Source organism: Sinocyclocheilus grahami, unplaced genomic scaffold (genome assembly GCF_001515645.1).
Source record: "Sinocyclocheilus grahami isolate Dianchi unplaced genomic scaffold, SAMN03320097.WGS_v1.1 scaffold96.1, whole genome shotgun sequence".
Taxonomy (NCBI): domain Eukaryota; kingdom Metazoa; phylum Chordata; class Actinopteri; order Cypriniformes; family Cyprinidae; genus Sinocyclocheilus; species Sinocyclocheilus grahami.
The window spans coordinates 2,454,064-2,468,954 of NW_015505275.1; the positions used below are offsets into that span (position 1 = coordinate 2,454,064).

The 14,891-nt window shown below is 36.5% G+C and overlaps 1 protein-coding gene across 3 annotated transcripts in view; it reads left to right on the forward strand.

The window, feature by feature from the left end:
- Nucleotides 1–12,663, forward strand: part of LOC107587810 (low-density lipoprotein receptor class A domain-containing protein 4-like) — a 69,330-nt gene extending 56,667 nt beyond the window's left edge. For all 3 annotated transcript variants that reach the window (XM_016275744.1, XM_016275745.1, XM_016275746.1), the window contains 3 exons: nt 4,797–4,951; nt 7,251–7,301; nt 11,130–12,663. In XM_016275744.1, coding sequence (XP_016131230.1) covers nt 4,797–4,951; nt 7,251–7,301; nt 11,130–11,681 — 758 coding nt within the window. In that variant the 3' untranslated portion in view covers nt 11,682–12,663. The remainder of the gene's footprint in view (nt 1–4,796; nt 4,952–7,250; nt 7,302–11,129) is intronic.
- The last annotated feature ends 2,228 nt before the right edge of the window (nt 12,664–14,891 follow it).

The following is a 14,891-nucleotide window of genomic DNA, read 5'->3' on the forward strand; positions in this document are numbered from 1 at the left end:
CCTTTAGGGTATTACATGACATTTGTGCAGTTCACTATTTTGAACAATAAATGCTCACTCTTCAAGAAGTTGCATCTCTCAAATACTGTATGTGAGTATTCCTTCTGCTATTAAATTTGCTAGTCAACTTTACTATTTTGTTGGACACATATTAAACCATCCTGGCCAATCTTTGGTTCTGATTGAGTGAGCAATCCTTTTTGCCAGTAAAAGATAAGCTGATAATTTTTAGAATTTAAAATTTTTTTTTCTACTTATTCAGTTTGTATGTTCTTTAATATTGGGTTTACGGATAGAACTTGGTGGGTCTCTAAAGAATAGCACTCATGTTATTACACAAACTGTGTTCAACAGGAAATAGTGGTGTTCACAGGAAAAGTAACATGTTTGCATAGATACGTTTTTTTTTTTTCCATAATTTTACACCTGTTCATTCTCATCTGAGCCACATGTAACTTCAGCAGTGTTTGATAGCTAGGCTGGCCAAAACAGAAGAAAGTACATTTGTGACCATTTAGATCTAAAATTCTGAATGTAATAATAATAAATTATAGGTAATAATAATTACTATATGATACTAACAAAAAAAACATACTAATAGAAACATTTTATTAACAATACGATGATACAAAAAAAATAACAAAAAAGATAAATCATGTTCATCAGAAATATTTTATTTGTATTATTGTTATTATTATTACTGATATCATTACAAGTATTAATAAAATAGTTGCTGCTGCATCTCAGTGGAGGATGTATATCAGAAGTTGACACATTTATTTACATTTTGTTCCGTTGTTTCACTGAACGGATATCCAGCCATGGAAAAATGCTAGACTGGAGCACAACCATTCACAGCCACTGATTATGACATGCATAAATGTAATGAAATCTTCTGCTTGACCATCAGAGATGTCTCTGTGTCTGTATCAGACATATACTTGTCATAAGCTATTCCATAAAGTGGCCGGGACATAATCGGCTATGACAGGAAGTAATGACACCTATGGATGTGACCTCCATCTACTCCACTGAATGTCACCTGCACGACTCGCTTTGCTTCTTTCCATCTACAAATCTCTATTCTTTTCCTCTGCCTCTCTCTCACACACACACACACACACCTTCACTCTCTGTCTCTCTGGCCCCCCCCTCTTCTCCTCATCACCCACTTACACACACTCACTCTCTTTCTCGCTCTCTCTCTCTCTCTCTCTCTCTCTCTCTCTCTCTCTCTCTCTCTCTCTCTCTCTCTCTCTCTCTCTCTCTCTCTAGTCTGGTCTAGAGCTTTCTGTCTGCTCTGCCTGGTGACAGAACGGCCTGATGGATTTTGATCCTCTCTCTGTGGTCTGCAGAGAGAAACTCAGTCTGTGTATGGCTAGTCTGCAGTCTGTGATACCCAGACTCTCTCTCATTTGTTCACGCTTTCTTTCTGGCTCTCTGTGATTGGCATAAGAGGTCAGTGTTAAATAGGACAGAGAGTGTGTCAGTGGGAGAATTGGACAGGACATAGTAACAATCAAAGAACACTGTCACTAAAGCACTGTTGAGATGGGATTCGTTTTCAAACGTTTAAGTGTTTTAATGTACTGATTTAGACTGGATTTCGATCTCTGTAGGGCTTTTTTTTCTCAAACTGAAGTGTCTTGTCTGGATGTGGGTGTTACAGAAAGTCATGTGCTCTGGATGTGAACAGATATCATGAAAACCAATTTAAATAAACAAATCCTACATGGTGGCTGGTTTCTAGCTGGTCTAAGCTGGCCATTAGCTGATCTGAATGGGTCATTAGTTAGTTAACAAGCTACTGTGTTCCAAAAACCAGCTTAAAGGAACACTCCACTATTTTTGAAAATAGGCTCATTTTCCAACTCCCCTAGAGTTAAACAGTTGAGTTTTACCGTTTTCGAATCCATTCAGCCGATCTCCGGGTCTGGCGGTAGCACTTTTAGCTGTAGCTTAGCATAGATCATTGAATCTGATTAGACCGTTAGCATCTCGCTCAAAAATGACCAAAGAGTTTCTATATTTTTCCTTTTTAAAACTTGACTCTCTGTAGTTACATCGTGTACTAAGACTGACGGAAAATGAAAAGTTGTGATTTTCCTAGGCCGATATGGCTAGGAACTATACTCTCATTCCGGCGTAAAAATTAAGGAACTTTGCTGCCGTACCATGGGTGCAGCAGGCGCAATGATATTATGTAGCGCCTAAAAGAGGAATCCAGAGTTGTCGGTTTTAATTGTTTATCTTATTTTAACAATCTAATTATTTATATTACATCTGGGTGATGCTTGCCCATGCTAAGCTCTTGGTGCTTCTAAGCAGTTTCTAAGGTGTTATGAGTGGTTTTTACATTGCTATCTGTTGCTAAGGTGTTCAAGTTGGTTGCTAGGGTGGTGTTTGTAAGTGTTACCCTGAAAACAAAATCTGTGAAATTAGTCTGAGCAGTTAAGCACAGTGGGGTCCAAAAGTCTCGAATGCAATTAAGAAAATGCCTCTGCTTTGCATTTTTCTATCTTTTTTTCATTGAAATAATTTTTTATTATAAATGATTTCATCCACATGATAAAAAACGTAATTGAAATTTTTGTATGATTTTATGATTTGAGTCAGTACTTCTGTGGAAGCCAAAAAACTGACCTTTTGTACAATCAAGTTCAACATGGTCAATGTCACAGATATGCTTATTTGATTAGTGAGTGATGAGAACTACTGCAGAATTTGAAGTTTTTAAAATCATTTTATATCATTTTCTCTGTTTTACACTTTTCAGCATCCTAGAAATGTTTGTTTCCAGGTTAAATTAGATTTTCAATGTGGACTCTTAAATCCCCACTGTACATTTAAAAAGACTTGCCTTTATTTCCTGTATTTTTGATATAAAGTCAGAGGAGCAGCTCAGCTTTCATAGACTAGTTTAAAGCCTGCTGTGATTTCTTTTTGTATTGATTCAGTTCCGGTCTGATAGGCTTGTGTTTGTAGTCTTATTTGTTCTTACCGTAATTCTGATCTGAGTCTCATTCTCTCTGTCTTACCTGCCCTCCTGTCTGATTGTCACTTCCTTTGTCTGTTTTGCCTGGCTGCCTGTCTGTGTCCTCTTTACTTATTTATTTTCCCCTCTCTCTCTCTCTCTCTCTCTCTCTCTCTCTCTCTCTCCCCCTCTCTCTCTCTCTCTCTCTCTCCCTCTCCCTCTTCGCCCTCCCCTCTGCTCTGTCTCCATCCTTTGCTTCCTCCTCTTATGCCCTAAATTAGGAGAGAAGTGTTTGTTTCTTTTGATGTGTGAGTCCCAGTATCCCGCAGTACTGCACTGCAGGCAACAACTCACTCTTTCATTCTCTCTTCGTGACACTCTCACTTTCAGCCTCTCTGTTCGGTTTACTCGACTGTACGAGGTTCCAGAACGGTCCCTCAGCGCAGTTGGTGGAGGGCTCGTTTTTGTTGTCTGAAAAGGCTATGGACTCCAAAAGCATTTCCATCTGAGAAACAGTTTTGGTCTTGACTGAGAGAGCAAGTGTGAGTTCAGCAGTGTGTTCCTCATGTTCAGACAGAACATGTTTCAAGAAAAATCGATAGAGCTGTTTACCTTCATTACTTTGGTTCTTGTAGGCCAGGATATTGGAATAAAGCTAGTTAATGATAGAAACTTTGGTTTCATCATTAGACACCCAAAAATCTTTTAACATTTTTATTTTTTTATTTTTGGTTAACTGTTTGTTTATTTACTCACCCTCATGTTATTTTAAACCTGTATGCCATTAGTTGTTTTCATGAATCATAAAAGGAGAATTTTTAAGAATCTTTAAAGGGCCAGTACATCCAAAAATGAAAATTGTCATTATTTGCTCACCCTCATGTCGTTCTTAACCTGTATGATTTTTTTTCTTCTTCCATATAATCACAGTCAATAGGGGCCACAGTCAATGTTTTTAAATTGTTGAAAACAGAAACTCATACATGTTTGGAACAACATGAGGGGAGTAAATTATGGCAGGATTTTCATTTAGGAGTGAACTCTCTCTTTAATCAACTTAAATTTTTTTCCATGTGGCAATTCATATAGACACAGCTTTCAAGATCTCAAAAGCACTATTAAAGCAACAAGTTGTATTTCATATGACCTGTGCACTATATTCCAAGTGTTCTGAAGCTTTATGATAGATTTAAGTGAGAAACAGACAGAAAAATAAGCTGTTATTGACCCGCAAATCAAAAATGGTGCCTGTGGTGCCGGATGATATTAAATAGCCACATAACATCTTCAGAATTCTCCTTTTGTGTTCCATGGAAAAAAATAACAACATTGAAATGACACATGGGCAAGTAAATAATGGCAAAATATTCATTTTGGGGTGAAATAGTCCAAAGGCAAGACAGTCTACTGCAAGACTTAACTGGCTGCTGGCTTTGAAATGTATAAAGATATGAATTTATTTAACAAAAGCGATTTTTTTTTTCTCAAATAATATTTAATGCGTAGTTAAAAATGATGAACCGGAATAAACAGGCTTTATCTAATTTCTGAAGCTGATACACCTGATCTCACTCTAAGTCTATACTATCTATTTTCTTTCTGTTGTCCATGTCAAACCAAAATGCCTCTCACCTTTTTTTGCCAGATGATATCATATCACCCAATTTTGGGATCTGTAGTCATCATGGATGTTGATTTGACTCTGCTGCCATCTTTTGGTCAAAATGAGATTCAACTTTTTTTTTTTTGATCCTAAACAGGATTTGTGTTGTTTTTTTCTTTCTGCACTGTTCTAAACTCTTTATGTCTTTATATTTTGCAGCTGAACTGGAGTTTGTGCAGATCGTGATCATAATCGTCGTGATGACTGTGATGGTCGTGGTGGTCGTGTGTCTGCTCAACCACTACAAGCTCACCACATGGTCGTTCCTGAGCCGGGCTAGTCAGGCACAGAGTCAGGATCTCTCTCTGCAGCCGGTAAGACCCTGTCTCACACTCTCTGTACTAACCGCAGCAGCACCTTTGCTTAAACACTTTCACAACCTTCCGTAAACTTTCCTCCATATTTAGATGAGCCCTGGGTGGGAATAAACAAAAAAATGAATGTTAGAGATGAGGCCTACTAGAAGTTCACATGGTTCATATGGAAAACACCAGTTGCCAGCAATGTCTCTGTGCGGTCTCCATAAAAATAATAATCATGTTTTATTTACACAGAAGCTTTCTAGAACCAAACGTCACTTTACAGAGCATGCTAAGCAAATAGGAAACAGTATGATGAGCAATTTATTACAAGAAGCAGACAAATCAGAAAACAATACATGGATATAGCATGGGAACAACATAATGTAAACAGCATAAACAAATGCAGTGTGGGATGAAAACAGGAAACCAAAATGATCAGAATATTTCTGTAAATCAACAGCAGAATGAAAAAGGTATAATCAAAATGTCATGAGAGTAAAACGGAGATATCAAAGTTTTCAACAGTTTTCCAAAGTCCAGGTGCAGCAAAGACCACGAGGATCATCTAAACAAGTAAATGAGCACCTAAAATCATCTTAATAATAAGGGCTTAACAAATGGGTTATTTATTTATTTGTATTTTTTTATTTTATTTTTTTTACATGTCACCCATGTAATTTAAATAAGGATATATTTAGGCACACATTATTATTATTATATGATTCTTTTTATTTATAACCTTTTTTTATTATTTACATTTTTTATATATATTTTTAATAATGCCAGTTTGGTTAATGAGTATCGAGTGAGTAATCAAGTATTTCTGATATATGTTCATTGATGACAGTGGGTGAACTTTTTGTTTTAAATGTTCCTTTATAAATTATAAAAGTATTTATAATTAAATTAAATATGGCATTTGTCGGGAAAATACCTTCCTTAAAGTCAGCATTTAAATTTATCTTGTGTCTAAATCATAAACATCACAGTTCCTTGTCATGATTTTCAGGCTGAGCTGTGAAACATCAATTTCTAATACTGAATAGAGGAATTTTTCACCTTGCAGTATCATCTCTAAGCCTTGTTTGGTATATCTTATGCGGGTGAGCTTTTATCTTAGAAAAGAAGAAAACCGCAGGGCCTAAAAATCTCTTGAGTGGGGTGGGTGTGTGTGTGTGTGTCGGCTCTGTCTGAATCTTTTTATTTTATTTTTTCTATTTATTTATTCATTCATTCATTCTCTTTTATTATATATATATATATATATATATATATATGTATGTGTTCCTCCAAATGTCTATCATTTTAAATATGGGTATTATTAGGGTTTAACAAATTATGATTATTTATTTATTTATTTATTGTAGAATATTTTTAATTTTATATTTTGTTTATTGTTTTTAAATGTATTTCATGCAATTTACATGAGAAATATGTAGGCAAAAAGTTAAACCGATTAATCCAAATATGGATAGAATTAAGGTTCAACAAATGGATTATTAATTTATGGAATAATATATTATATTATATTATATTAATTCATCCATGAAATGCTAATATGAACATACAAGGACTCAGAGCTTTATTACTGCTTAACGACCAGGTTTTTTTCTTATATTTTCTAGTCTATTTTCATTTATGACAGTGGGTGAACTATAATTAATTGATTTTAAATGTTCCTCTCTAATCAACAATCAGTTGTTGTTAACCTAACAATATTGTATATTTACTATGTAAACTATTTCAGTATCAGTATTATTTGATATTCTTGGTAGACTATGCTATCTTAAAATTCAAATAATTCTGCATATTACATCCGTGTATTTTTTTCTCCTTGTTTGTAGGAGGGTTCTCTGTGGCCATCAGATAATGGGCTGAGACTTTACATGAGAAATATGTAGGCAAAAAGTTAAACCGATTAATCCAAATATGGATAGAATTAAGGTTCAACAAATGGATTATTAATTTATGGAATAATATATTATATTATATTATATTATATTAATTCATCCATGAAATGCTAATATGAACATACAAGGACTCAGAGCTTTATTACTGCTTAACGACCAGGTTTTTTTCTTATATTTTCTAGTCTATTTTCATTTATGACAGTGGGTGAACTATAATTAATTGATTTTAAATGTTCCTCTCTAATCAACAATCAGTTGTTGTTAACCTAACAATATTGTATATTTACTATGTAAACTATTTCAGTATCAGTATTATTTGATATTCTTGGTAGACTATGCTATCTTAAAATTCAAATAATTCTGCATATTACATCCGTGTATTTTTTTCTCCTTGTTTGTAGGAGGGTTCTCTGTGGCCATCAGATAATGGGCTGAGACAAGGAGCATCTGAGGTAAACTGTGTGTGTGTGTATGTGTGTGTGCATGTGTGTCAAGGGTTGTTGTTCTCCTTGTATAAATGGCATGTCTGCCTGTAACAAGCAGTGAAGTCTTCTCAAGTGTGTGTCGTCTTTGTTCCTGTGCCTCTCTCAGTGTAGGCGTATGTGAGGGAGGATAGTCTCTGAGACTGCGTCTGTGAGTGAAAGCACTAGTATAAAATATGATAAAATATAAGTGTGTAGAGAGAATACATGCATATATATTCATTGTTTGTGTGTGGTGGTGGTATGGGGGGTTGTCTCTCTCACCGGGATGCAGCCTCTCAGCAGTTCATTAATCTCTCACCCTCCTCTGGCAGTGTCTAGACGGTCGTCTGAGAGGCCAGACACTCAGGGTCTATCTGTGCAAATTGCCTCCCATCAGCCTCAAACTCACTAATGTAGACGTGGCCCCTGCAGTAATGAGGCTGATCTCATTGGCTAACTGATATGCAGATTTCACTCATATGAGGGATATTTTATCAGCTGCACATTAGCATACTAATGTCTGGACTGGGGACCATTTAAGTTTGGAGCTCTGGTGAGTTTATATGGAAATGGAAGAGTCACTGTTTAGCTGTGTGGATGTGTCATGAGTAGAATACAGTTTTGTTGAACGAACACACTTTTGTCTGCTGAAAAACCAGGTTTATGTGGATGTAGTTCTCTCTGGGCATCTAGACTCTTTCTCTGTCATACAATGTCTTATATGTGGTGTAAGGCTGGGTGATATAGCTTAAAAATGTATCAATTTTGTTTGCTTTTTAAAAATGTCTATATAAAATTGTAATCATAATTATAAGTGTGTGTGTGTGTGTATGTGTATATGTATGTATGTATATATATATATATATATATAGCTTAAAAGTGTGTATAATTATACTGAGTCTATCAAATTTTGATATATTTCATACAATTTCATATATATTTTTTAATCATTGTCATATTTTTTCAGATTATAAAATATATATATTTTGGTAAACTGTGTGTGTGTGTATGTGTGTGTGCATGTGTGTCAAGGGTTGTTGTTCTCCTTGTATAAATGGCATGTCTGCCTGTAACAAGCAGTGAAGTCTTCTCAAGTGTGTGTCGTCTTTGTTCCTGTGCCTCTCTCAGTGTAGGCGTATGTGAGGGAGGATAGTCTCGGAGACTGTCTGTGAGTGATAGCACTAGTATAAAATATATTGTGTGAAGAGAATACATGCGTATATATTAATTGTTTGTGTGTGGTGGTGGTGTGGGTGGTTGTCTCTCTCACCGGGATGCAGCCTCTCAGCAGTTCATTAATCTCTCACCCTCGTCTGGCAGCGTCTAGACGGTCGTCTGAGAGGCCAGACACTCAGGGTCTATCTGTGCAAATTGCCTCCCATCAGCCTCAAACTCACTAATGTAGACGTGGCCCCTGCAGTAATGAGGCTGATCTCATTGGCTAACTGATATGCAGATTTCACTCATATGAGGGATATTTTATCAGCTGCACATTAGCATACTAATGTCTGGACTGGGGACCGTTTAAGTTTGAGGCTCTGGTGAGTTTATATGGAAATGGAAGAGTCATTATTTAACTGTGTGAATGTGGTATGAGTAGAATACCGTTATTCTGAACAAACACTTTTGTCTGCTGTAAAAACTGTTTTATGTGCTTGTAGTTCTAGTTGAGCATATAGATTCTTTCTCTGTCATACAATGTCTTATTTGTGACCCTGGACCACAAAACCAGTCTTAAGTCGCTGGGGTATATTTTTAGCAATAGCCAAAAAAACATTGTATGGGTCAAAATTATAGATTTTTCTTTTATGCCATAAATCATTAGGATATTAAGTAAAGATTTACTTAAAGATAAATATATTTTCATCTTATATCAGATTATAAAATATAATTATTAATTGTCTCGGGAGTCTGTCAAGAAAATAAACATAATAACGGTTGTAAAAATAATAATGGTCGTAAAATATATATCTGTATATAAAGACAGTCTGAAATGTGATATTTATTTTATTTTCTATTTTATTTATTTATTTATTTTTGGTCATACAGTTAAATGAGGGATGTTGCAAACAATTAATTAAACACAAATTGTGTTTTCTTTGGAACGGACAGCTTTGAAAAACAGAAAAGTGCCATAACATTTTTCATCCACCAATAGTACTGAGTGTATCAAAGATCTAGGCTGGTAACTGGAAGTTTGTAGGTTCAAACCCTTCAAGGGACGATCCATAAACTACCACCATTGTGCCATTTATGCGGTGGCTGAGAGAGCTCAACGTGCTGCAACTTCAGAAAACACATGCAAATAGTAAAGGCACCAGCAAATTAAGAAAACATCTTCATCAGTTTGACAGAACATGTGCTGCAAATACTCGCAACACAACCAAATACAAAAACACGCTGTAAATACTCACAACACAAGCAAAAACAGAACCGCGATGCAAATACTCACAACACAAACAAAGAAACGCGCTGCAGATACTCACAACACATCCAAATACAGAAACGTGCCAGTAGCACACACCACAACAAAATGAAAAGTAACCATGTTTTTTTTTTGGCATATTGATTTCCATTTGTATAACCACAGTTGTACAAATACCATGGTTAAAATGGTTAGTGTAGTAAATCCATGGTTAATTTGTATAAAAAATAACCTTTTTTTCCCCTAAATTTTTCTTATATAATAAATGTATTTATTAATTAATTAATTTTAATAGTAGGCTATTTTTGTAAGGTAAGTTGTAAAAGTTAGCCAGATTACATAACCTTTCACAGTTACAGTAATTGTGTATTTCGTCAGCTTATTTAGGCTAATAATATCCACAAAAAAGAGCTAAAATAAACACAAATCTCACCTTTCAGAGTAGACCATGCATGTCCCAGCCATGTTTGTTACTTTGCGGTTCCCTTAAACATTTCCGATGTGGTCTGTGTCTATTTGCAGCACGTTTCTTTATTTGGTTGTGTTGTGAGTATCTGCAGCTCGTTTCTGTTTTTGCAGGGCGTTTCTTTGTGTTGTGAGTATTTGCAGTGCGTTTCTTTGTTTGTTTGTGTTGGCGAATATTTGCAGAGCGTTTCTTTGTTCTCGGCCGCCGTACATTTAGGCTACGTTTACACGACAACAATGTAGTCAAAAATGGAAAAGTTTTTCCCTTACATTTTTAAAAAGTTTCATGTATGCATGACAACGTTTTCAAAACAATTTGCGTTTACACATATCTGTGAAAATGGCCAAAATGCTGTATTACATATGCCAGGCCAGTAGTTGGCTCTAGTAGGACTACTAGTAGGGAAGTGACGATTATATGATGTATATGATGCCTCTCCGCTATTGGTGAAGTAAATCTACACTTTGCTGAAGAAGCGTTAGCAAACTCTTGAGCAGCAACAACAGTACCATGTAGTCTGCCATTGTTGTGTATGTTTGTTCGCACCTGACTTTAAAATCGACATGTACTGCGCATGTCTACATACCTAACACATACTATGCACGCGCATGATGTCACCGTTTTCAAAAATTGCCTTATTGGGTGTTTACATGGAAATGATAACGGTGGCGTTTTCAAAAACTTGCACTTTGAAAGCCGTTTTCAAAAATATGCGTTTTCAATTGTCATAGGCAAAATGCATAAATTTCCCGTTTTTGGCTGAAAACGTTGTCATGTAATCGGCCCCTTAGATGTGCATAGTATACTAGCATTTACTGATGGCTAATTATTAGCTACTGTTTTCATGGCTTTTTATTGCATCCTTTAAAGCTAAGATGACACATTCTCACTGTATTTCTTGCATTCACTCCCTTCTGCTCTGCAGGTGGTATATGCTCCTCAGCCAAGGGACCGCTTCACCGCTCCCACTTTCATGCAGCACAACCGCTTCAGACGTTTCCAGCCTACCTACCCATACCTGCAGCAAGAGATCGATCTGCCGCCCACCATCTCTCTGTCAGACGGAGAGGAGCCGCCGCCGTACCAGGGCCCTTGCACACTGCAGCTGAGAGACCCCGAACAGCAGCTCGAGCTCAACCGAGAGTCGGTACGCGCTCCGCCTAACCGGACCATCTTCGACAGGGACCTCATTGACATGCACAGTTCAGGTGGTGGCGGTGGGCCGCGGCCTCCCAGTTGCAACTCTGGGATCAGCGCGGCCAGCTCCAGTACCCATGGACGCATGGAGGGCCCTCCGCCCGCTTACAGTCAAGTAATTGGGCAGCAGTCGGGCATCGTACTTTACCTCCACCAGCACAGCAATAACCCGCCCATCCCCGTCACTGTGCAGACTCCACCCAGAGGCCAGACAGATTTAAACAGCCCAGAGAGCACAATAGCGCTGAGCAAAGACCTACAGAGGGAGGAGCTAGTTTGAGAGGGCGGGGCTAGCACAGTATTTGGCGATCACTTTCCACTCACAAAGGGAACGGGTTCTCCCTCTTGACACTCCCGTGCACAACAGCGCTTAATGCGTCTTCGCGACGAAAGAGAAACCATGTGGGTTTTTTTAAAATAACAATATGGAGCGGAGCTTACGAAAGAAAACATTACATTTGTTTTCTGTCAGTCCAGCTGCGCTAAAACTGGGGTTTATGCACTGCCTGGAGTCTCGAGTTATTTCTTCTGTATAGCCGACAAATTTAGAGAAAGTTATTAGTGCACAAGACAGGCTTTTTGTTTTTGTTTTTGTTCTTGTTGGTTTTATTGTTGTATTCCTTTTGAATGCCCCCCTTCTGCCCAAACCACACGTGATATACTACTAGCTGTGTGGATAGAAAGTTCCTTTTTTCTTTTTTTACTTTAAAGACCGAGATCTGTGCAGCATGAACAAAACTAATGCGAAAAAGGGTGAAAATCCAAATCCTAGTGCCAAGGTTTATGTGGGTGTCATAGGGGCGTTGACTGTCTTAAAGACTTGTTATACATTTAAATCAAAACCCTTTTCTGAACTTTGCACTATTGTTGAGGTTAATCAGAGAAATTTGGGAATGGGGCAGTGGGGAGGGGAGGGGGGGGTGATGTACGTGTTTACTGTATGTACTATCGTTTTCGTGTAGTTCCGATCATATGCTTCAGTGTGAGCTTTCTACCAGAGGCAAGTGATCTTGTCTGTCTTCAGCACAAGAAAAATCTCTGATCCAGCCTAAAATAACCTTGATCTAAAAGAGGCACAGAATACAGAGAGTCTGCTCTACTCTCATCTATCCGCACCACTGACATGTTCTGCCGCTTTCACAGACTCCAGCTGATCTGAGGTCAGTTGACTGGTGGCACGGTTGACATTTTGCCTAAAAAAATTCACTTCACTAAGAGAACTGAACAGGTTTGACACGTTTTGATATTTTTGCTTTTTTTTCCCAACCTTATTCTCATCATCTGTTTTTATTATTTTTAGTATTATATATTGATTTGAAAATGTGTATATAAATGAAGACAAATAAAAAAAAAGTATATAGACCTTAATAATGCTTTAATAATATATGTCTTAAAAATTTTCCTTAAAGACATTAGTAAGAAACTGTTATATTATTCAAAATATTATCAAATTATATATATATAAAAATTTTATTGATTTTTAATGGAATTTTTTTCCTCATTGGAGTCTGTCAAAAACATTCATTCAATTTAAGTTTACCATTTCATGCCTTTCGCACTTTTGTTTTTGAGTCAAAACTGATAAACCGAATGAGCCTATAAAATAATCCAGTTCTGTATTGTATTTTTTTTTTTTTGGTAACCCATGTCACTACCTGCTCACATTTTCCACCTTATAATACCACAAAATAGATATTCATTGGCATACTCTTCTAATCAAAATGCCAGTGTGTTCGAAGGATACCCTGTTATGCATGTTGTATAATCTAGCCCCCAAGGATAATTAATCAGGATTAAAATGTGAAGTCAAGGGCTAATGTGATGGGCATTTTTGAAAATACCTATTTTTACCCAGCAATCCTCTGTCCTGTTGCCTTTGCTTTCACTCTGACGTTGGCCAGAGTGAACCCGACCCTGACACCAGCTCCTGCCCAGTACGCACCAGTCCTCAACACTGAACTCTCTTCCTGTCCATATGTGTTCCTCTTATTTGCCACGTAGACATACAGTCAGGAAACCCAAGATCCATACTCTTCAGAGCGGCTCTCTGCATTCAGTTTAAGCTGGGGTGTAATTGATCGCAATCGTTTAGGCCCAGATAGAGGATGTTGCTCTTGAATCTGGTCCAAAAGAAAGCCCAAAGACTCTTACCAGTTAGTGTACACACATCCCTTTAATAAGGAGACTGAAGACTGAGCCCCTGTTTTTAGTCACCATTGAATCGGTCAAGGACAGATGGACTTGTGAAAAGGCCATGGTGATTGATTTTTTTTAATTATTTTTTTATAAATAAGTTTAGATTTGTTTACTGGGGATTATGGTCAAAAAAGTTTTCAAAAGCAACACACTCACCTTTATAAGCTACTTTATTTGTACTCCGAATGTTAGAGTCGGCCAATCAATATGTTTGAATGCTTTTATTTCATGTCTGTGTTAGTTGGCTTTTTTTTTCTTCTCTGCTCCTGGTGGGATTTTATTAGATTTTTTTCTTGTGGATAGAAATTATGCCATCTGAACCGGTGTGCTTCATACCAGACTAAACAAACACTCTCCTCTTCTATATTTAGAATAGTAGAACCACAACTGGACTTGATTTGGAATTTTTAAATCCTAGCAGTTTCAACCCCTGGCAAAAATTATGGAATAACCACACTTGGAGGATTTTTTTCTTCTTTTTTTTACTTTATAGCAAATAAACGAAACGCAAAACTATTTTTTTGTTAATAGCTGAGCATTCTGGTTTTGTGAAACGTAAACTCAAACAAATCAGATTGCTTTTGTTGATGACATTTTAAGGAAAAATTATGGAAATCTCAAAAAAAAAAAAAAATTAGTACTTTCTCTGGCTTTTATGACGGCCTGAATTCTTTGAAACACACGCTTTACTAATGAAAAACAATATTCTCCATGAAGCTGGTTCCAACTATTATGAACGAAAAGCAAGATGGAGTCTTGTCATAGATATTTTTTTCTCTCTTTTTCAATCAGATTGAGATCTGGAATGTTTGTTGGCTCACTGAGTTGATCTGTCTTTCCTGATGAAAAGTTTTACCACACATGTGCCAGTAATTTGCTTTAGAACTCCAAATTACAAAGTGATTTTTTTTTCCTCTACTTGATATGGAAAACAGTTAGCTATTATTTTAAAAAATTATTTTGTTTCACAAAGCCAGAATATTATAATATTATTTAACAATAACATTAAAAGTTGTTTAATTATATAAAAAGAAAATATATTCCATTATTTTTGCCAGGGGTTGTAGGCTAAAGTTTAGAATTCTAGAATCCTATCACATTTAGATTCTAGAGTCAGAATGTAATAATCCTAGAATATATATATATATATATATATATATATATATATATATATATATATCTAAAAATTAGTACTTTCTCTGGCTTTTATGACGGCCTGAATTCTTTGAAACACACGCTTTACTAATGAAAAACAATATTCTCCATGAAGCTGGTTCCAACTATTATGAACGAA